The 21,693-nt window shown below is 42.9% G+C and overlaps 1 protein-coding gene across 16 annotated transcripts in view; it reads right to left on the reverse strand.

Moving 5' to 3' along the window:
- Nucleotides 1-965: 965 nt before the first annotated feature.
- The window catches only part of SLMAP (sarcolemma associated protein), a 166,802-nt gene continuing 146,074 nt past the window's right edge, over nucleotides 966-21,693 (reverse strand). For 8 of the 16 annotated variants that reach the window (XM_060239764.1, XM_060239754.1, XM_060239757.1 and 5 more), the window contains 3 exons: nucleotides 9,496-9,630; nucleotides 3,902-3,991; nucleotides 966-2,856 (listed from right to left, as the gene is read on the reverse strand). In XM_060239764.1, coding sequence (XP_060095747.1) covers nucleotides 3,908-3,991; nucleotides 9,496-9,630 — 219 coding nt within the window. In that variant the 3' untranslated portion in view covers nucleotides 966-2,856; nucleotides 3,902-3,907. The remainder of the gene's footprint in view (nucleotides 2,857-3,901; nucleotides 3,992-9,495; nucleotides 9,631-21,693) is intronic. The other 8 variants (XM_060239748.1, XM_060239761.1, XM_060239755.1 and 5 more) reach the window with 1 other exon arrangement.

A 21,693-nucleotide genomic window follows, 5' to 3' on the forward strand; every position in this document is an offset into this window, starting at 1 on the left:
TTTTGGTACCCTTTACCAGTTATTAATTCATAGAAGCACCTACGGCATTTTAATGTTGCTGTGGTGTTGATAAATACAATTAGAGAATTCCTTCCAGAAACCCTTTTTGCATCCAAATCCACACACAAGGAAAGTTTAACAAAACAAATAGGATGAGAATGAATTATGAGGTGGATGTGATGATCATTGTAACATAAGATGAATGAGTCCAACCAACAGAAGTTTTAGCAGTAAAGAAAATTTAGCAGCAAAGAAAAGATTAGGGTTAATTCATTGGGTTATAGATCATACTGGAAATCATAAAACCGATTCTCATCTATGAATCTAATCTGTAGTATGATATTCTTTGGAAAGAACAGTGATAAAAACAACAAGAGCTGCTACCCAAAATGGCAACTCTGTGTTCAGCTTTCTTTCCTACCCCATTTAGAATGTTTGGTTTAACCCACTCTCATATCCTTATATTGTTAGCTGCTATGAAGATGTGTATATATGGAGGGGATTCACAAGATTATATTGTCAAGTGAACTGAGGTGTACTAGGACAATGCACAGAAGAAAGCGAAATTCCCACAGGGCTGCCATGCTCAATTGAAGGTCCGTGTCCTTTTGCAACATGTAGTTCCACCCATAGCTGCTATGTTTTTCTAATTTTAAGAAACCAAAAGAAAGTAATACCTTGTGATGCCTGGCGTGGTCCTTATCTGCACTAACCTAAAGTGCCAGCAAAACCCTCTTGCAATCTCAGGGTATCCAGCATATTCTCAATAATACTCTAATGATACAGTAAAACTTGGAGCCCATTGGTAAACTAGTTTACACGCAAAGCAAAGCAAAAACCATTGGCCAGTCTCATTTTTACCAGACATAATGCAAACATTGTTCAGAATATGATTTTTATCATTCAATAGAGTGCAAAACACTACAAGTCTATGATTGTCAAATGAGATTCAACTCAAACATTCATAGGGAGAGTAAAGTTATTTTATTAAATCATGCACATCATGTGTGTTAGTGCAAATAGTTCAATCTGTACTCCAGAAATTCTATTGGTTTTTATATCTTTACAAAATAGATTTAAAACAATTATTTACTTTTAAAAATGTAATTCTGAAGTTAAGCATTTTCAGAATAATATTTGCAATAACCTATATACAAGAGGTACTGTGTACCACTGGCATGTGTGTGTTTTGTGGATAGGTGGCAGCTTCCTGCAACTGAAAAGAATGAAATGAACAAAAATGATATTTTCTAAGAGTCTGTGGTCTAACATTCCCTTAAATCTAGTGCTCTTCCTATTAACAAATCCCAAATAGCTTCAGTCAGAACCATTAAAGAAAAATGACCCTCAAAACCTCCAAGGCAATTCATAAACTAAAAAAACACACACACCTATTTAAATATTTAACTAGGTTTGTGGATTGCCATTAAACCCTCTAAACCACAGGAATTTTTGCTGAGAAAACCTTCCTATGAATTACCCAGCAGCAGAAACTTTTCAGTTATCATTACCAATTCTTTTAACATCAGTATAGACCTTAATTAACATAGCTGTTTTGCTGTGTAAGCCAACACTTGATTCAGGTTTTAAATAGCGCTGCCCCCATTCTGGAGCCAACATTTACAGGAGACATTAATGTTAAGGCCATTTTAACTTGTGATGTAAAGCTTCTAATTGTTGACAGCACATTCTTTCAGCATAAGTTGTTGCATAGAGGACCAATTAGGTTATTTTAACCTCCCAGAAAGCTTACCCACGTTGAATTTTTTTTTTCCATTGTCCCTTCCCCTAAAAATAGAAGCACTCAAGCACTTCGCATAATGAAGTTATGCCAATGAAAGTACGATTAAAGAGACAAACATCATTTCCCCAGTTCAGTTTTGATAGTAAGTGACTGGAAAAAAATCATTTCTATAATATGATATGTGAAAAAATGTCGAGTTTTATAGTGTCTATATACATGAGATTTAATAAATTACATTCAAACTAAAAGTTGGATCACTGCACTATGTCCACCAGAAAAATCAAGATTTTGCTCCCAGAAAACCCTTAATTCATTCAAGCACACACATGCACACACCTGCACACAAGAACAGTCTAGATGGATGCTTCCCATTCCATTGCTTCTAGAGCTCTTTAAGGCTGGCAATGAATTATACTCATTCCCAAGTCATCAATAAAATAGGACCTTTACTGAAGAAAAATATTTGTTTCCGTCCAAGGACTTGGAAAAAGAAATTGTTCCCCATAGCTCAGTGACTCACAGCAAGTAAAAAAAATTGGTATGTTAATGTACAAATAAAGTCAAACTGAAAGGCACTGAGCACACTGCATCTGCTTCCAAATATTTAAAGGATATATTTGGCATGGGTGACCCAATCAGAAAAAAAATGCACTGCTTTCAATCTGGCAATCAGATTCTAAAGTAAAACATCCCACACACCTAACCATTATAAATAATTTGGTACCAAGAAGCCTACTTTAGGCCACCATAACAGTATTTAGAACTCCAACATACTATTTCAAGAATTACATGAAATTGTAAGCAACGATATTGCTCACGATAGAATGAAGTCATAATTTTATTCCCTCTTTATAGACAGATACGTTTTGTACAGTTTAAAGCAAATATCCTACTGCTTTTCGGAAGTCAAATTCTGTGGTATTAAGAGGTAAAAAGGAAGAGAATGAAATCTGGTTTCCCCCCAGTATGTGAATGATGCCAGCTTCTAAAGAGAGGACGGTGTATGGTTTCAACAACAGTTCTCATGAAGAAGCTCTGGTTAGGCCTGGGTACAGCACCATTGCTGTCACAGCTACCAAAGCTGCCATCACAGGCATCCAAGGCCATTGTCTCTGTGTAGAGAAAAAGACAAGAATCAACATCTCATTTGTTGCAGTGGACACTAACTGCTTAACCCCTTTGGTTCTTGTCATTCCTAGAATATTTCCTATCTGCTCTTGTTTTTGAAAAATTTTGACTCTGGGCACCAAGGGGGTTAAGGTCATCTAGGTGAATGAATTTCAATGGACATAAGTCTCAAAAATGCATCTTCATCTGGACTGCCATTCACAGCTGTATAATTTCCATCTCCTTTTTATAAAAACATATGCCCAAGAAACTTTTGTATCTTTGATCTTGCTAACAGCATTTCTTGCTTGTACAGCTGAGATACATGCCATGCCGAATTTGGAACTGTTCTTCCATATCCTCCAAAACCTTAGTTCAATGAGGTCAAGTACATCTGCTCTCTTGATCAAATTTGACAATGCATAAGCTTTGAATCCCAATCTGACATACAGTAATGTTAACCTTGCACGTAGTCCTCATTCCACCTTCTCACATTTTTGAAGTATATAATTTCAGACAGAGGGTCAGAATCTCACAGAATGCAGTTCTGCATGGTACCAGAAATCACTGCAAACTTGAAGCTGGAAATACAAAACCCACCACCTCTTCCACCTCAGTAGTTAAAAATAAAAGCATTAATATTCAGAGAGGAATTTCTGATTTAGTTGGGGGCAAAAAGAAAATAAAGGGCCAAATTCACATATGCAAGCTCTTCATATTAAGTTTAATTAAGCAATTAGGTTGTCTTTCAGGCCCTCATTCTGAAGCATCATATGACCCATTTTGCTAAAGACAAACTTTTGTTAGAAAAGACACAGTCAAACAATTATGTTACAATAGGACACTGTTAGCACTAGCACAAGGAAAACAGACAGATGTTAAATGATTAGTTGTTTGCTTGGCTTGCCAATATTACAAATAATGGCTCATAACATGAAAGGTTTGTGTCAGGTAAGTAAATACCTGCTTTTCACCATGCACTATTTTACAAAAATGGCACAAACAGGTGAGAGGGACGAACATACATGGACTGAATAGTGCTTATAGTACCTTTCTCTACCACAATGGGCTGTAACACCAAAACAGGAAAGCCAGGATTAGGCCGATGAATACGGCTGGGACGGGTGGTAATATGGAAGGCTAAAGGGAAGGGAAGGGATATTAAAATCATTTTGTGCTATTAAAAAATCAACCAGATAAAGATGATTTAGATGGGGGAGACTTCAAAGAGAGTTTTGTTTCATTTGAAACATTAAAGACATCTAACACAACACAGCTAATCTGGTATACAAAGTTAGTACATAACTGTACTAAGGAAACGGAAACTGAAAATAAAGCAAGGGACTCTTTCTAAGGATTCTCTCACTTGTCATATGCAGCTTAGTATTTGGGGCAAAACAAGACTTAAACTCATTTTGCATTTCAGAAATATTCCTCTGATGATAGAAGCAATAATGTACAATATGCACAACTAACTGTTTTATTCTTAACTGAATATCTTGAATCTGTTAAATAAAATATTTCAATAATCTTTAGCCCTTTAACAATATTCATCACAAAAACTTGGCAATATCCAACCATTCTGTGCATAGAATTTGGGAGTTTTCTGCATTCCTCTCCATTCATTCAGCTCCTTTTGAACCCCAGGGAAGATCACTACCAGAATCAAGGAATTTGCATAGAGGAATGGCTGCATGGATTGATGGGGCTGGACAAGGTGGTGGCGGCTACAAGCATAGCCAGCTTCAAGAAGGGATTGGATAAAAATATGGAGCAGAGGTCCACCAGTGGCTATTAGCCACTGTGTGTGTGTGTATTGGCCTCTGTATGATACAGAGTGTTGGACTGGATGGGCCATTGGCCTGATCCAACATGGCTTCTCTTATGTTCTTAAAGTTCTGAAATCACTCCTATATTAACAGAGAAGGAGGATTCAGTTTAATTTCTTTATTCCTCTTCATACTAGCCCACAGAATCTCATGGCTGTTCATTTCCACAGAACCTGTAACCCAAGGAATTATTGGAAGGGGCTGCACAAATGGAGAGGAATGCAAGAAAACATCCATGCATGGATGGTTGACTACTGCCTGCTTTTACCTTTTTTACTTACTTGCCACTTAAATTTGTTACAGCACACAACCTTTGTAGCCAAGAGAATTCTGAGTCAGTATTTCAAGGATACCTCTTTGCAAACCAAAGTTTAGGCTGTGCAGAACATTTTTCTGAAGACAAAAAGCAGTCTTTGTATGCTTTATGCCCTAGTTATATACATGGTACTGCCACAGAGCATATTCACATTAATTTTTCCACACAGTTGTTATTCTGTGTATGCTGCTAGAATTTAACATCAAGATGTCTTGGGGCTGCAGTTATGAGGAAAACTGTCCCAGTCACATCCCCAAACCACCCAGTTATTATTGTCTATCATCCAACAATGCCTGATGTTTACATTCTTTTCAAGGAGAAAAATATTTGCTTAGCGCAAAGGGATGTTTCCGCTCAAGAAAGAGAATGGGAGATACTTAAGTAGACAGTTATAGATTTCGGTGCTAAAGGTGTAGGTGAGATATGCAGAGTATTGTGAGAATATCAGCACAGCATAAATGTAAGGTGACATAAAGTGTATAGAATGGCATTTGACTCTGTGAATGTCCATCCAAATATGAAGGGGGAACAGAACTGGGATTCAAGATGAGAACTCTCTAAATTTAGCTCCATGCTCTCAATGATGGTGCTTATGATTCAGCAAGGATTAGTGCTCGTCTTCTCCTGTGCTAGATTCTGCTGACATAACACATGGGAAAACAATCCCATGCTGTTTATATAGGCTCATCTGCTCCCACATAGTGTCCTCAACAGCAGTCACACTAAATGGAAGTTTACAGTGATAAACACAGAGAAATACAACTGCCCAGAATCAAAGACGCAAGAACTGGAAAAAGAAAAGATGGTAGCAAATCAAATACCAACAGACTTTTGTCAACAAAATGCTTTTAGCACAAAAGATGTAATATGTTGAAACAAAATACTTTATGAACCATGCTGATTCTGCACTGGTCTTTAACTGTGCAGAAATGATGGCATACATCTTGCAAAAATTTACAGTGTTAAACTCCTGATCAAGAGCCTACTAGGCAAAATATACTGAGAATTTAAAGATTCCTATGCAGTAGAAATTTAACATTCTGGCAATTGTCTTTTTACCATAAGGAATCAATTTAAAGAAATCTATTTGTTAAAATTAAATGAGATATACAACATTCCTTGTCAGGTACTTACATATTTTCTCTCATACCCTACAAATGACAATTCAGCATAATTCTTCTATCAATTAATAAATCTTTTGCAGAAGAAATCATAATGTTAAGAAAGCTTTTAAAAACAGAGACAATTCACATGACCCTTTGAGGCCACAGTTAACTGTTTTTATCCATGGGCATGTGCATACCACACACAGGATAGCCTGGCTTTTAATAGATCAGTGTTCTACATTCAGTCATAATGAATTACAATTATAAAGATTGCAGTTTGTTATGAATGCATAACATTGATCTGGATTTAGTGAATTACTTTGTGACTGGTTTTCATATTATTCGCTTAGCTTACAATGGTAAGTAGAAGTCAAAATTAAATAAAGTGCATTATTTTCATGGACTCAAAAGGATATATGCATTTACTCCCAGTTATGAATGAATATCTGAAGACATTGAATTGGATAGGGTTTCTTCAGGTGCAAGACTTCCTCCCCTGGAACATGACTTGCATTCCTCTTCCCTTAGTCATCTTTCCCCTTCTCCCTAAAATCCTGCTCCTAGAAGAGCAAGAACCTCCAGGAACAGGGGCTTCAGGGGTATTTCACACTTCTAGGGGGGTTTTCCCCCTTCAAAAATCATACTCCATAGACAGAAGTCCGTGTGCCCATGTAAACACTGGATCTAACTCACTGAATATTGGATTGAAGCCATGGGCAGACACACCTTTAGTTCTATTCGTCTGAAATAATGTATTTCTCTTTGCCGGTCAAATTTCTTATATACAAAAAAGTTAAAATAAAACCATGTGGCTATTATGAGCTTTATACTGAAGCATTAATTTCTCCTGACCATTCCTAGCATACAGACCATTCCTGGCACCTGATTCTATTTGTTATTTATACTACATGAGCACAGTTATCTGTGTTGCCTTGACATGCGTGGCTATCAATAAACAAAGAAACCAAAACAGCATACACATTATTACTTTCTTTACCCTTACAGATCAAATAGAAGTTAATCATCACAGATCTGCATTCAAACCAAATTAACTATCATAAAGAACAACCCACCCTTCTCACTATGTTTTCCCAAATAAAATTTTTATTTTATTTTCTCAATTAATGTTATATTTATTTTCTCAAGTCAACTACTGGGGAGTCTGTTACCATAACTTTACATCTCAACTGAAGAGATGCAGAAGGCATTTTTTCCAGCTACTGCTGTATTTAGGATTTTTGTAACAAGAAGAATATTAGAAACAAGACTAACCCCATTCAGATCTAATTTATTCAGTAAACAGTTTTTCAGTAAAATAAAATGTTGGAAATTAGTTGTTTTATTTTCAATTTTTACTGATCTGATATCTTCTTGTTACAAAATATGTTTCCAAATGGCAGTAAAAAGTGTTTTATGTCTTGGCTTTGTTTTCTTTATATCTCTGTCCGGGCCCCACCGTCCCAGCCTCTCCCAGCCCCCTGGCAACCCAGCACCGCCCGAGACCACCCAACCTGCCTACCTCGACTACTGGAGGTGGGCATCCTGGAGTGTTGGGGGAGGCACAAAATGCTCAGATGCCTCTGGGCCTTGAGGGGGTGTGGCGGGGCCGAGCGGTGTGGTTGAGCCGCAGAGGCCCAGGCAGCTCCGGGATGTGGCTGATGGGAGCTGAAGAAGGTGAGTGTCGTGGAGGGGCAGGGCGGGGGAGGAGCCCCCACCCCAGACAGAATCCAAAGTCCGGCTCCAAGGCTGACGCGGCACAGCTGCAGACCGTGCCCCAACCCGACCCGACAGGGGCCGAGCCACCCGGGGGGTGGGGTATGAAGGAAGAGATGGGGAGCACCAATGGGAGGGGAGGCAGGGTGATGGAAGGGAGAACATACACGGAAGTGGGAACAGCTGTCTAAGGGCAATAAAGGAAGAGGGAACACTGACGGCCGGGGAGGAAGTAGCTGAGAAGGGAGCTGAAGCCAAGATGGTAGAGAGAGAGAGGGTGAGAAGGCCAGAGAGCGCATCCCTCCACGGGAGTGGGAGCTGCGTGAAGCAACACAGCTCACTCTCCCATTCTGAGGCCACAAGCGTCCCCCTCCTGGGCCTCCTCCCGCCACAGCTAATGCCCCGCCGGCTGAGGACGTTGACAGGGGGTGCCACAATCTCCATAAGGAAATCTATATCTCATGTCATTTCTAATCAACCAGTGATTAAGGAATGATGTTGAAGAAAGTAAGCTACCAATTAAACCCTTTGATTAGTACTTTGGAGAAAAGCTTTTCTGCAACAAAGACTGGCAAAATTAATACCAAAATGTTCTGGATACTCCCTGCAATAGGACACTACTTTGAATGGTGAGACCCATTTGAACTGAATTGGGAGTGAAGTTTTACATGGCTGAATGCAAAACCCATATGGATTCTGTGGGGAAAATCCACAGTCATCAATGTTTCCTCTAAACTGCAGAGTCTTGTGAGCAAAAATTCTACTTTGTGAGCTACTGGTATTAAAATTGTGAGCTACTGCATCAATTAGTGTGCTCTGGGGTCATCCTTCATGAGCTAAGAGAAAAATGTGTGAGCTGGAGGCTAAAAATCTGTGAGCTAGCTCATGCTAACTCAGCTTGAGGGAACACTGATTGTCATATATTATATATTCCAGTAGATTTTTTCACATTTATTCCTCCATAAGTATTCACCTATAGGCGAACCATTGTACAGTAATTCTCTTGAGCCCGAAAGATTCTACAAACCCTAATGAATAATTCTCTTGTCCGGGGCTGCATATAAAATGCATTGAAATATGTTTAAGAGAAAAGCAGTGGATAGGAATACCTAAGAAATATGTTTGTATCTGGTACTTTAGTACTTTCTATGGGTATTATGTTTCACCATGCTTTTTTATTTTATGTTTGAAATGCCTTAAGAACTTATTATAGTGGGAAACACTATATAAACTTATAAATACTTCAGTATTTAGAAAAGCTTTTCAAAAAATTAATTTTATGGCACCTATTTCAGTGTATGTACCAAGCTGCAAAGCAGAATATAACAATTACAAAATTATCCTAACATTATAACTGAGAGTTTTCAGACATCATGGGGCGAAAAGCTGTTATTGTTGACTGAATCATGCTTGAGCATTTCCAAAAATAAAATACAGAGTGGGCACATCCTTTCTGAATCAAGATGCCTGTATAATTATACGTAATGAAATGGCACTGGCCAGAGTCAGATTATATTTCAAAAGAGTTCAAGCCTAGGAATACATGAACCACACGAATGCTTCGTGGGCGTGTGATTCATGTAGCCTATTACAAAACCTTTTTCTGTATATCTAATAAACATATGACCTTGTAACAAAATGAAATAGCCAAAAACTGAAGCACACTTTTTACCAACTTACATTGTTTCCTTTTTCTTGTAGCAGTTTCAGGCTGTCTTTACATTGTTTGAGTTCATCTGTGATTGATTGCTTTTCCTGCTCAGTGATCTCAAACTTCAGCTTCAGCTCTGTGAGTATGGTCTGTGTTTTTTCATACTGAAGACAAAGAAAAAACATATCTACAGACCCATTTAAACTAAATAGAAGATAAAGTAACTTTGGGTTATATTCTTAAGACTATCAGAAACAAGATCACACAGGCTTTTAATACTGATGTTTTTGGGTGACAACTTTGGTTTTGGTACAGTGTAACCCAGAAAATGCTTGAATGCAAGTTGCTCTCCTCAGCACAGTAGTGTCTTATTTACCAGTGATTTATGAATAAGATTTAGTAATTAATGCTATTTTTATTTATTGTGGCGGTTTACTTAAAAGTAAATGAAATATCAAGGCCGATAAGAACCTCTCTAGATAGAACCAGACTATTTGTCCCTTGCTCCCCTCCCATCTAGGGATGCCAACTCTGGCTTCTAAAAATTTTGGAGATTTGGGGAAGGTGCCATAGAATCTGCCCTCAAAAGCTGGAATTTCCTTCAGGGGAATTATCTCTGTAGTCTGGAAAGAAGTTGTAACTGCAGGAGAATTCCAGAGGCCTTATCTGGAGGTTAGTAACCTCGTAAAGAGGGAATGAAATATCACTTCATATGATTTCAGTTATTAGAAAGAGAAAAGGAGAAGAGGCTGCACATGGGTTCTGACTTAATTTCTCTAAGAAAATTAAACACTGACTGTAATACCTGTATTTTTCTACTTGTTCTTTTCTAACAGATGACTAGAGGGGCTGTTTTGGATTAGGGCTGCCAAGCCCCTGGTCCAGGCGGGGGTTTCCTTGCCTGGGAGGCTCCCAACCTACTGGCCCACACTGGGCCGGCGGGGGGAACCTCCCCTGATGTTGCCGGTGTGATGACATCACCTGGAAGTGACATCATTGCACCAGCGACATCACATGGTGATTGCTCTAGGCGATTCCAGGAAAACTCTATGGTTTTCCCAGACACTCTAGCCATTTGGGAGGGAAAACTCTACGGTACATAGGTACTTGGCAACCCTATCTTGGATATATTTGGGGGGGAGGAAAGGTCAGCTGTAACTATTTAATAAAACATTCAGAACTATCTGCATAAACTTTTTTGTCACATTTAATTTTGTAGCTTACATGTTATAGAAATCATTTATCTAGAGGAGAGAATTCTTTTAAATCAGTAGGAATGAGGGATGCTTACAAAATCCTCCACTTACAAATTTCTCCTTGGATTCTTGGGTTTCATACTACTGATAATATTTACTGGAATGAAACTATCAGAATTATAAGTTCTTCTGGAATTTTATTTCCTAAATGTGTAAATTAAAAGTAGTAAAACTAAGACAATGTAAGCTAAATTTTAACAGTTATTTTAATTTTTCTTTTACATAGCAGAAAAGCAGTTTTGCTGTTTTCAGACATAACCCACCACCACCATAAAAGAAATTACAGCACAAAACCTAGAGAGAAATCTTTCAGAACTAATCCCTTCTTTTACAGAATTTTCTACCAGGGAGAGAAAAATGGCTAGTTTTGAAGGGGCTTTTTTTAAAAAAACCTTTTAAAAGTGCTTTTACGAGAACATTTATTTATTAAAATGCTTCCATCCTGTCTTTCTCAGGGCAGCTCACATTTATATTCCTTTACTAGGGTTGCTAGGCAGTGACTGGAAATCAGCAAGAGAGTTGTGGAGGGGACAGCATCCTGGGACAAAAATTTAAAAATTAAAAGAAGGTCTTGTCTACATATAGGAAGTTCTTATCAGAGAGTTCCTGGTAATGCCTAGACTACATGGAAATGAAAAATATAGTTCTAAGAATTGCCAGGAACTGTGTGGCAAAACTCAAAGTTCTTGCTATAGAGTGACTGACAATTCCTAGAGCTACCACTTCAACTTCCAGGTAGCTCTAGGAATTGCCATAAACTCTGTGGTAAGAACTTCCTGTAAGTAAATTAGACATTTTTTCCCTTAATTCTTCTCCCCCTGCAGGCAACAGGATCCGGGGACAGGGAATCCCTCACCTTCACTGGGAGTTTGGCAGCTCTTTTTGCACCGTAACCCCAAATAGTAGAAACCTTTGCAAAATTAACTTTTTGTGTAAAAATGAATATATTCCTTTTGTCATATGAAGGATAAGTTTTGACAGAAGTGTGTGGATTTTTTGTTGGACATGAGCACTTGCTGTTCTGTTGCCTTTCTACTGCAACAGAAGATAAAATAATATTCTTCTTTTGGGAATGTGGTATATATAATCACATTTCACACACACACACATATATTTATATATATATAAATAACCACACACACACGTGTGTGTGTATGTGTGTATCTACTGAGTAACTGACTCCACATAAGGAAACAGTTTGCCAACTTCCCCAAATTCTGTTCTTTTTCTGGAAGATAATTGAACCAAACCCAATTCATAATAAAGCTGCTGAACAACAATGGAGCAGAACTGAGGAAATCCGCTCATCCTTATAAGAACATCTGTTCAAGATATGAAATGGTATCCATTCAAATTCCCTGAAGTAAAGTTAGTATTTAAAATAAATTTAACTGCCCATGAGGCTTTTCTGCTGAAATTACAAAATCATACCATATGTTATTTGATTCAGAATTACTTCCTTTTGGAATTTAGCTTTAGTGATGTTACAACAAAAATGTTATTCCTAGTTTAAAAGCTGTTTTCCTTTGGATTTGATCAAGACTTTCTTCCAAAAATCTCATCTAAGCTCCATGTATTACCAACAATGCTGACAAAAAGGGAAAACATTGTGTCTAATATGATAAAAGAAATATAGCAATTCCCTGATTTCTTGAATTAAAAAGAGAACTAGGGATCAACAGCAAGACAGCTAATGTCTTCCTAGGGAACTAAAAGTTTCTTCTCAGTCTGTTTGAGATTTATGCTTTCACTGTTACATCACCAAAACCAAGAATCCTTTAATGGAATGCCACCAACAGGCTAGACACAGCACTGTTTAACGATTTAGGTTAGGATGTTTGTTGAGATTATTGTGAAGAGGACTTCCACAAAAAAAGCATGGGATAGAAGTGAACCAATATTATGTCTTAGGTAATCTGGCCAGTGCATCCTTGGCTTACTCCATCCATATAGAGAGGCTGGAGACTACTACAGACTCTGCTCAAGGATGTGGGAAATGACCTTGTGGAAACTGGCTGCACTGAAACCCATGAGTTCGGTAACAATAATCCCTTCCCCTTTGCCAATTGTGGTCCCGAGTGCCTGTAAAAACAGGTTTCCTACCTGTAACTGATGATCTTCGAGTGGTCATCTGTGCAGTCACACTGATGGGAGAAGGCGCCGGCGCCGATCACAATCAGTAACTTCAAAGCCGCGGATTTCCGTGCCCCCGTCTCAGTGCACATGCGCAGGCACCCCCCTTCCCTGCGCATGCCCACTGGGACAGAAGCGGACATCCCGCCAGTTCCTTCTGACCGCTGCATGAGCCCCTGGGACGGACCAGCAGCAGTGGGGAAGGTGGGCGGGTAGTGTGACTGCACAGATGACCACTCGAAGATCATCAGTTACAGGTAGGAAACCTGTTTATCTTCTTCGTGGTCTCTGTGCATCACACTGATGGGAGAATAGCAAGCTAACAGCCTACCTGGAGGAGGGTTGCACGGTCCGTCAACAGGCGAGCGACTGCAGAACTGCACTGCCCACAGACGAACTATGCCTCCACTGAAGGTCCAACGCATAATGCTTAATGAACGTGTGTGGGGAGGACCAGGTAGCCGCCTTACAAATGTCTCGCAATGGCACTCCCTTCATGAATGCTGCCGAGGTCGCCATTGCCCTTGTGGAGTGCGCTCTAATCGGCCCTGGCAGAGGCCGCTTCCGCAGTAGGTAACACAGCCTAATCGTCTCTGTCAACCATTTCGAGAGTCTCTGCGATGAGATCCTCTGCCCCAACGTGGCCGAGGCATAGGAGACGAAAAGTCTAGGGTCCTTCCGCGAGGGCCTCACCCTGTGCAAGTAAAAGGAGAGCGCCCGCTTCACATCCAGGGCATGAAGCCGCCTTTCCGAATCCGTAGCCGGGTTCGGGAAATAGACTGGCAGGCAAATTTCCCTGTTCAAGTGGAAGGAGGACACCACCTTGGGCAAAAAGGTCACATCTGGGCGCAACCACACGCCCTCCGGTCGGAAACGGAGGTAGGGGTCATCACATCTCAATGCCGCCAGTTCTCCGACCCTCCATGCTGAGGTGATAGCCACCAGGAACGCCGTCTTCCACGATAACAACTGCAATGAGCACGTGGTCATGGGCTCAACGGGTTTTCCCACGAGGGCTTCCAGGACCCCCGGTAATTCCCACGACGGAGTCGGGTTCCTAACAGAAGGGTACAACCGCGTCAACCCCCGCAGAAAATTCTTTGTGGTGGGGTGTGCAAACACTGATCGGCCTTCGACATGTTCATGATTGGCTGAGATGGCCGCCAAGTACACTCTAACGGAGGACACAGCTAGTCCCTTATCCAGCAGGGTGAGCAAAAAGTCGAGGATGCTGGGGAGACCTGCCTTCACTGGGTCACCCCCGGCCCCAGAGGTGAACTACACAAACTGTGCCCACTTATAGGCATATGATCTTCTCATAGACTCCCTTCTACAGTTAAGGATAACATGCTGAACCCTTGCTGATAATGGGTTCACCCGAGCCTCCACGCCGTCAGTTTTAGGTGTGGAACATCATGGTGGACTATCAGCCCCTGTTGGGAGAACAGTAAGTCCGGCACTGTGGGGAAGTGGTGAAAGATGCCTTCGGACAGACGTAGAATGGGGGCGAACCAATGTTGCCTGGGGCACCACGGGGTGACCAGAATCCCTCTCGGGCGTTCTCTGTATAGTTTCTGTACTACCCGCGTGATTAGTGGAATCGGGGGAAACAGGTACATGTGACGACGGTCCCATTGGAGCAGGAGGCCGTCCCCCAGCGACAGTGGATCTCTCCCCCCTCGGCAACAGAACCTTCTGCACTTTCTGTTGTCGCGGGTGGCGAAGACGTCTATCTCCGGCGTCCCCCACTTCTGAAAGACGGGTTGGAGGAAACTCCAGTTGAGCTCCCATTCGTGTAGGGAAGCTCCCTCCGACTGAGAAAGTCCGCGCACACGTTTTGTTCGCCCGGAAGATGAGCCACTGTCAGATACGTATTCATCTCTCTGCAGATTTCCCAGATGCGTAAAGCTAGAAGACAGAGCTTCCGAGACACCGTGCCCCCTTGCCTGTTTATATAGGCCAGTGCTGTGGTGTTGTCCGTTAGAATCGCCACTGTCTGATTTGCTAGCAACAGCCTGAAGAAAAGGATAGCATGATGAATCGCCAGAAGCTCCAGGAAGTTTATATGATACTGTAGGTGTTCCTTGGGCCATCTGTCGCCCACACATAGTCCATTCACATGTGCGCCCCATCCCCACAGGGACGCGTCCGAGGTTAAAGTTATTGTTGGACGTGATCTGTAGAACGGCGCTCCCTCTAGCAGGTTGCGCTTGTGCTGCCACCACCTTAGTGTCACCAGAACTTCCTCCGGAATGGAGAATCTGCGTAGAGGGGAATCTTCCCCGCATCTGAAGCGCTTCAGGAACCATAACTGGAGGCTCCTCATGTGGAACCTGGTGAAGACCAGTACCACTGTTGTGGATGCCATCAAGCCTAGTAAACGCTGCACCAGAAGAGCGCTGACCGACTGGTTCCTCTGAAATATCTGTATGGTCTATAATGTCCCCTGCCCACTTTTCTGGCAGAAACGCTTTGCACAACTGCGTGTCCAAGATCGCCCCGATAAATTGAACTCTTTGGGAAGGCTGGAGACAGGATTTCTTTGTGTTCACCTGTAACCCCAGCTTCTGCAGAAGGGTCAGGGTGGTGGAAATGTGCTGCAGGAGCCTGGTCTCTGACTCGGCCACCAGCAGCCAGTCGTCGATGTATGGGTATATTGCAATGCCCTGTAATCTGAGATGAGCCACTACCACTACCATTGTCTTTGTAAACACCCTGGGGGCTGTAGACAGGCCAAAGGGTAGGGCTCTGTACTGATAGTGCATAGTCCCGATGGCGAACCGGAGAAATTTTCTGTGGGATGGATGGATGCTTATATGAAAATAAGCATCCTGCAGGTCTAGAGTGGCCATCCAATCTCCCGGATTCAGCAACGAAAGTATGTTGGGCAAGGAGGTCATCCGGAACTTTTGATGTGGTATGTAGAAATTGAGACCCCGAAGGTCCATGATGGGACGCAGGCCTCCATCCCACTTTGGGATCGCAAAATAACGGGAGTAGAAACCCAGTCTCAATTGGTCCAACGGGACCGGTTCTATGGCCTTTTTCCGGAGCAAGGCGCTCACCTCCTCTTGGAGCGTTGGTGACGGGGTGGTGTAGACGAATGTTGGAACCTCTGGTTCTTGTTGAAACTCTATCAGGTAGCCCAGCCGGACTATCGATAACACCCACTGATCCATTGTTATTGTGGACCACGCCTGGTAAAAGGGCCATAGCCGGGTACGGTCCGAAGAACGGGTGGGGAGGGGGAAATATGGGGAAGGACAGTCAAAGGCCCTGCTTGGGCTGCCTGTTTCCCTTCTGGCGAGATGACTGTGTAGAAGTCGGAGAGTATTTGGACTTAGTGCTGTACTGGGTTTTGGCAAAGGGAGCCGTGGTCTTGGGCCTCCATTGTTGCTCCCCTGACTGCTTCGGGAACGGCTTTTTGCTCCAAGGTCTTGACCATGGTCGTTTGCTCTGCTGCCGGGACGAGGCTGGAACCCCCAAATTCCTGGAGGTTCGATGCTTTTATCCATTTCTTGTAGTACTGTATCAGTATTGGCACTGAACAGCCCTTTCCCATCGAATGGTAGATCCTCAACGTATGCCTGGGTATCAGTCTGCAATGCTGTAGATCTGAGCCATGAGTGTCTCCCTCAGTGTGACAGCCGTCGTGAGGGTTTTTGCGCCAATGTCGCCAGCGTGTTTTGCGGAGTTTAATTGTTGTTTGGCCAATGCCATGCCCTCATTCTGAATCTTTCAGATGGCATTCTTAGTCTGCTCCGGAAGCCCTGGTAACAGTGTGGACAGTTGGTCCCATAAGGCGTATTGACAGCGCCCCATCGACCCAAACTGTCAAGTTTCTTGCCCTCTTTGTCTGGGGGGGTAGCATGGGTCTTCCTCGCTTTTGACGATGATGCCACAACTACCAAGTTTGGCTTGGGGTGATTAAACAGGAAGTCTGCTGAAGACTCTTGTATACGGTACATGTGATCAAGCCTGCGTGATGATATGGGTGTGGACGCAAGCTTGTCCCACGAGGCCTTGGCCGTGTGCAGTAGTACCGTCATCAGGGGGAGGGCGACAGCTGTTGACGTAACCCTCTGTATGATGTCGAACACACTGTCTGTGATGACAGGCTGGGGCTGCACCGTTGAAAGGGATAGGGACTATGCCATTCTCTTTATCAGTTCCCCATAGGATTTTAAGTCCTCCGAGGGGGAGATAGGTTGGTCCTCACCAACTTTGTTGGATGGCGATCGCTCCTCCGGAGATGATGACGCCCCTTATTCTTCCAGTATCGACCCTTCCGTCGACCTCAGTGAGCCTACAGGGGATTCTGATTGCTCAGAAGGTTGTGATGCTCCATCCCGACCCGGGTCCGGGGTTGCAACCTCCTGGGCTGGAGGGCGTGGGGACCTCTTTTTCTTGGGGGGCTCCTCTGTCAGAGGCTTTGACACCGATGCCGACGGGGTATGTTTTTGCGGTCAGTAGGATGTCCTCGATCGATAGGACGCCTCCGAGCGCTGGTCCCACTCATCCTGGCGTGGGGGAAACCATGGAAACATTGATGGCATCGGGCATGACCCATACAAATATTGCCATTGGCGTTGATCCCATGGCAGTGGTGGTGGCGCCCTTTGCACTGGGGAGTTATCCCGATGTCTTCTGGGGGAGCGGTCATCTGGGGATCTTTCTCTCGATGCCCGTAGATCCCGTCGATGTCGAGGGCTCCAAGACCGGTCCCGCTGCGAGCTCTTAGAGCGATCACTTCTCACTGGCTCACGTCTCAGAGTAAGGGGGAAAATTTTATAAGAACTCCGAGATCGGTCCCGCCGGACTCTGTCGGATCGATCCCGAGAGCTGTCCTTCTCCACTTGTATAAGGTCTGAGGGACTGTCCTCTCTTCCCGAACGTTGTGCTGGTTCTAAGTCGCGGTCGGAGTCTGACGAGATTGCGATTTGCGTCGACATCGACTCCAACATCGGTGGGCTCGGTCGACGGCGCGGGGAAGCAAACAGCTTTAGCGGTGGAACAATCAGCGCTGTTGGATCCGGTGGAGACTTCGGTGAGGAGCGAGGGACGGTCTTGCTATGTTTCAGCTTATCCGCCTTCTTCTTCTTCTTCGGTTCCGAAGAAGCTCCTTTATCCTCTTTGGACCTCTTTGCTGGTGTACAGATATCCAACATCAAAGCCGAGCCCGCTCTCTTTAGGGGGCGATCGGCATCGGAGGAGGTCTTGTCGGTATCGACCACCGACGTCGAAGACTTTGGCACGCTTTCCGATGACGCTGCCATTTTACGAGGAGACAGCGCTTGTTCCATCAAGGCTGCAGCGAGGTGAGCCGCTCGATTTTTCCTCGTTTGCCTGGAAAACCTAGCACAGTGGGCGCACGAGTCTGGCTTGTGCATCTCTCCCAGGCAAAGCAGGCACAGGGTGTGGCTGTCTGGAGGGGCGATTTTGCTGCCACACTTCCTGCACCTCTTGAAAAATCCCCAGCACTTTTCCATACGCGGAAGGCGCGGGGGTGAGGGGGAGAGGAGGGGGGGGAAGGGAAGGGAAGGGAAACTGGGAAGCTGGAAAAATAACAAATGCCCTTTTTCTCCCCACTCACGGATGATATAACCGCAAGTCACAGTCTCTAGAATATCCTCTCTGGAAATCCAACAAACGTTATGAAGAAATCCACCGACTGTAGCGAAGATCGACTGATCTCAGCGGCGGTCAGAAGAAGAAGAAGAAGATATTGGATTTATATCCCGTCCTCCACTCCGAAGAGTCTCAGAGCGGCTCACAATCTCCTTTACCTTCCTCCCCCACAACAGACACCCTGTGAGGTGGGTGGGGCTGGAGAGGGCTCTCACAGCAGCTGCCCTTTCAAGGACAACCTCTGCCAGAGCTATGGCTGACCCAAGGCCATTCCAGCAGGTGCAAGTGGAGGAGTGGGGAATCAAACCCGGTTCTCCCAGATAAGAGGCCACACACTTAACCACTACACCAAACCGGCTCTCCAGAGAACTGGCAGGATGTCCGCTCCTGTCCCGGTGGGCATGCGCAGGGAAGGGGGGTGCCTGCGCATGCGCACCGAGACGGGGGCGCGGAAATCCGCGGCTTTGAAGTTACCGATCGTGATCGGTGCCGGCACCTTCTCCCATCAGTGTGATGCACAGAGACCACGAAGAAGATCACTTCCATACAAGTACTTTTCAAAAACAAAAGAAGGTTGAAGCATCAGCAAATTCAGTCTAAACACCTACCTTTAAGGACTGCAAGCGTAATCAGACCAAACTAGCAAAAATACTATAAAGAGATGGCTCATGGAGACATTTCTTTTTATATATATATTGAAAGACTGTCACATGTGCACATTATAAAAACTGAGAGTTTTTTACCACTCAAAATCAGGTTAAGTGAAGCATGTCATTTCACCACCAAGATATGACCAAATCTTAAAACTTAATTTGCTAATCAAAGAAAGCCAAAATATATTTAACTGAGTATGACATTTCCGGGTTTTTTTTAGAAAGGTTACTGCAAGTATTCCAGTTCCACTATATATCACATGATTGTAGCTATTTTTACTGCTACAGCAGGAATAAAACACAGAGGGTTAAGGGAAATGAATTTAACCTATACATTCTGTCACACATACCATTTCACTATCTATATAAAAGTTGTGTTTCGAGTTCCTGAGATAAAGCAATGATTTCTTTGCTAAAACTAGTCGCATCAGTCCTGCATGCAAACACCAAAACAACATTCATATGGAAGCTGAAATGATGACAAGGGAAATGGTCAAGCAGTGTTTCTCTTGTAATGTAAATGAAAAAATGGAATAACTGCTGAATGGTTCTTTCCCTTTGGTATTGTATGCAATCAGATACTTCTGGAAGGCTTCTAACTTCTGCCTTTGCTATCAAAAAGCTCTGAGTAAAACTATAACCACTCAGTCTGATTGCTATGTATTCAAGCAAAATTACTGTCTTGATTATACAGTTAATTTGAACAATATTTCATCTGTTTGTATGATATACAGTTTATTTTTTTTAAAAAAAAAAAGCTCAAAGCCTACTTCAGGAATCATTACATCTAAAATGCTGTCTTTGGTGCACAGAAGAAAGGAATGGCACTTGATCTTCTCCAGTATTTTAATAAAATTCTATTAAGAGCATGAGGCCCAATTTTCATGTTCACCTTTGCCTCATCCAAGTTATCAAGAGATAAATTTTGCATCATTTTTACATCATTTTATGAAGAATTTATTACATCATTTTATGGAGAATTCATTATGAGATAAATTTTGCATCATTTTATGGAGAATATTTCTTATGGATGTTACTGGTTGTGGTGACAGCTGATATCACACAGCTCTCAGGCCCTTCAACCTGATGTAAACCCCAGCTGTTATTGGGGGCAGAGGTGGATAACACGCAAAAGCAATGGTCCCCACACCAAAGAAACAATTGCATTAACTGAATGAATATGTAACTGACTATTTATAACTAAATTCTTAATTATATTTAAGGATGCATATTCATAATTAACTTGACACAAGGAGGAACCCAAGGGAGAAAAGAGGGCAAGATTAATTGGGAGGGGTTGCAAATACAGTAGAAGAAAGAAACAGGATACAGGATGACCTTGATGGGTTGGAAAACTGGGCTAAAGCCAATAAAATGATTTTTAACAGGAATAAATGTAAAGTTCTGCATTTAGGTAAGAAAAATGCAATGCATAGTTATCAGATGGGGGAGACTTGTCTTAGCAGTAGTATGTGTGAAAAGGATCTAGGGGTCTTAGTGGACTATATGCTGAACATAAGTCAACAGTGTGATGTGATGGCTAAAAAGACAAATGCAATTTTGGGCTGTATCAACAGAAGTATAGTGTCCAGATCACGTGATGTGATGGTATTGCTTTACTCTGCTCTGGTAAGACCTCACCTGGAGTACTGTGTTCAGTTTTGGGCACCACATTTTAAGAAGGATATAGACAAGCTGGAAAGGGTCCAGAGGAGGGCGACGAAGATGATGAGGGGTCTGGAGACCAAGTCCTATGAAGAAAGGTTGAAGGACTGGGCATGTTTAGCCTGAAGAGGAGGCGGCTGAGAGGTGATATGATCACCATCTTCAAGTACTTGAAGGGCTGTCATATAGAGGAGGATGTGGAATTGTTTTCTATGGCCCCGGAAGGTAGGACCAGAACCAATGGGTTGAAATTAAATCAAAAGAGTTTCCGTCTCAACATTAGAAAGAACTTCCTGACCGTTAGAGCGGTTCCTCTGTGGAACAGATTTCCTCGGGACGTGGTGGGCTCTCCTTCCTTGGAGGTTTTTAAACAGAGGCTATATGGCCATCTGACAGCAATGAAGATCCTGTGAATTTAGGGGGAGGTGTTTATGAGTTTCCTGCATTGTGCAGGGGGTTGGACTAGATGACCCCAGAGGTCCCTTCCAACTTTATGATTCTATCAGAAAAAAACCTATTGCTCATAATAGGCTCATGAGAGCCAGTTTGGTGTAGTGGTTAAGTGTGCGGACTCTTATCTGGGAGAACCGGGTTTGATTCTCCACTCCTCCACTTGCACCTGCTGGAATGGCCTTGGGTCAGCCATAGCTCTGGCAGAGGTTGTCCTTGAAAGGGCAGCTGCTGTGAGAGCCCTCTCCAGCCCCACCCACCTCATAGGGTGTCTGTTGTGGGGGAGGAAGGTAAAAGAGATTGTGAGCCGCTCTGAGACTCTTCGGAGTGGAGGGCGGGATATAAATCCAATATCTTCTTCTTCTTCTTCTTCATAACAGATTTCTTAATAAAAAGCCCACTGTACTAAATTTCCAACTAATTTCATAGCCTACTTAATTTA

Source organism: Heteronotia binoei, chromosome 5 (assembly GCF_032191835.1).
Source record: "Heteronotia binoei isolate CCM8104 ecotype False Entrance Well chromosome 5, APGP_CSIRO_Hbin_v1, whole genome shotgun sequence".
Taxonomy (NCBI): domain Eukaryota; kingdom Metazoa; phylum Chordata; class Lepidosauria; order Squamata; family Gekkonidae; genus Heteronotia; species Heteronotia binoei.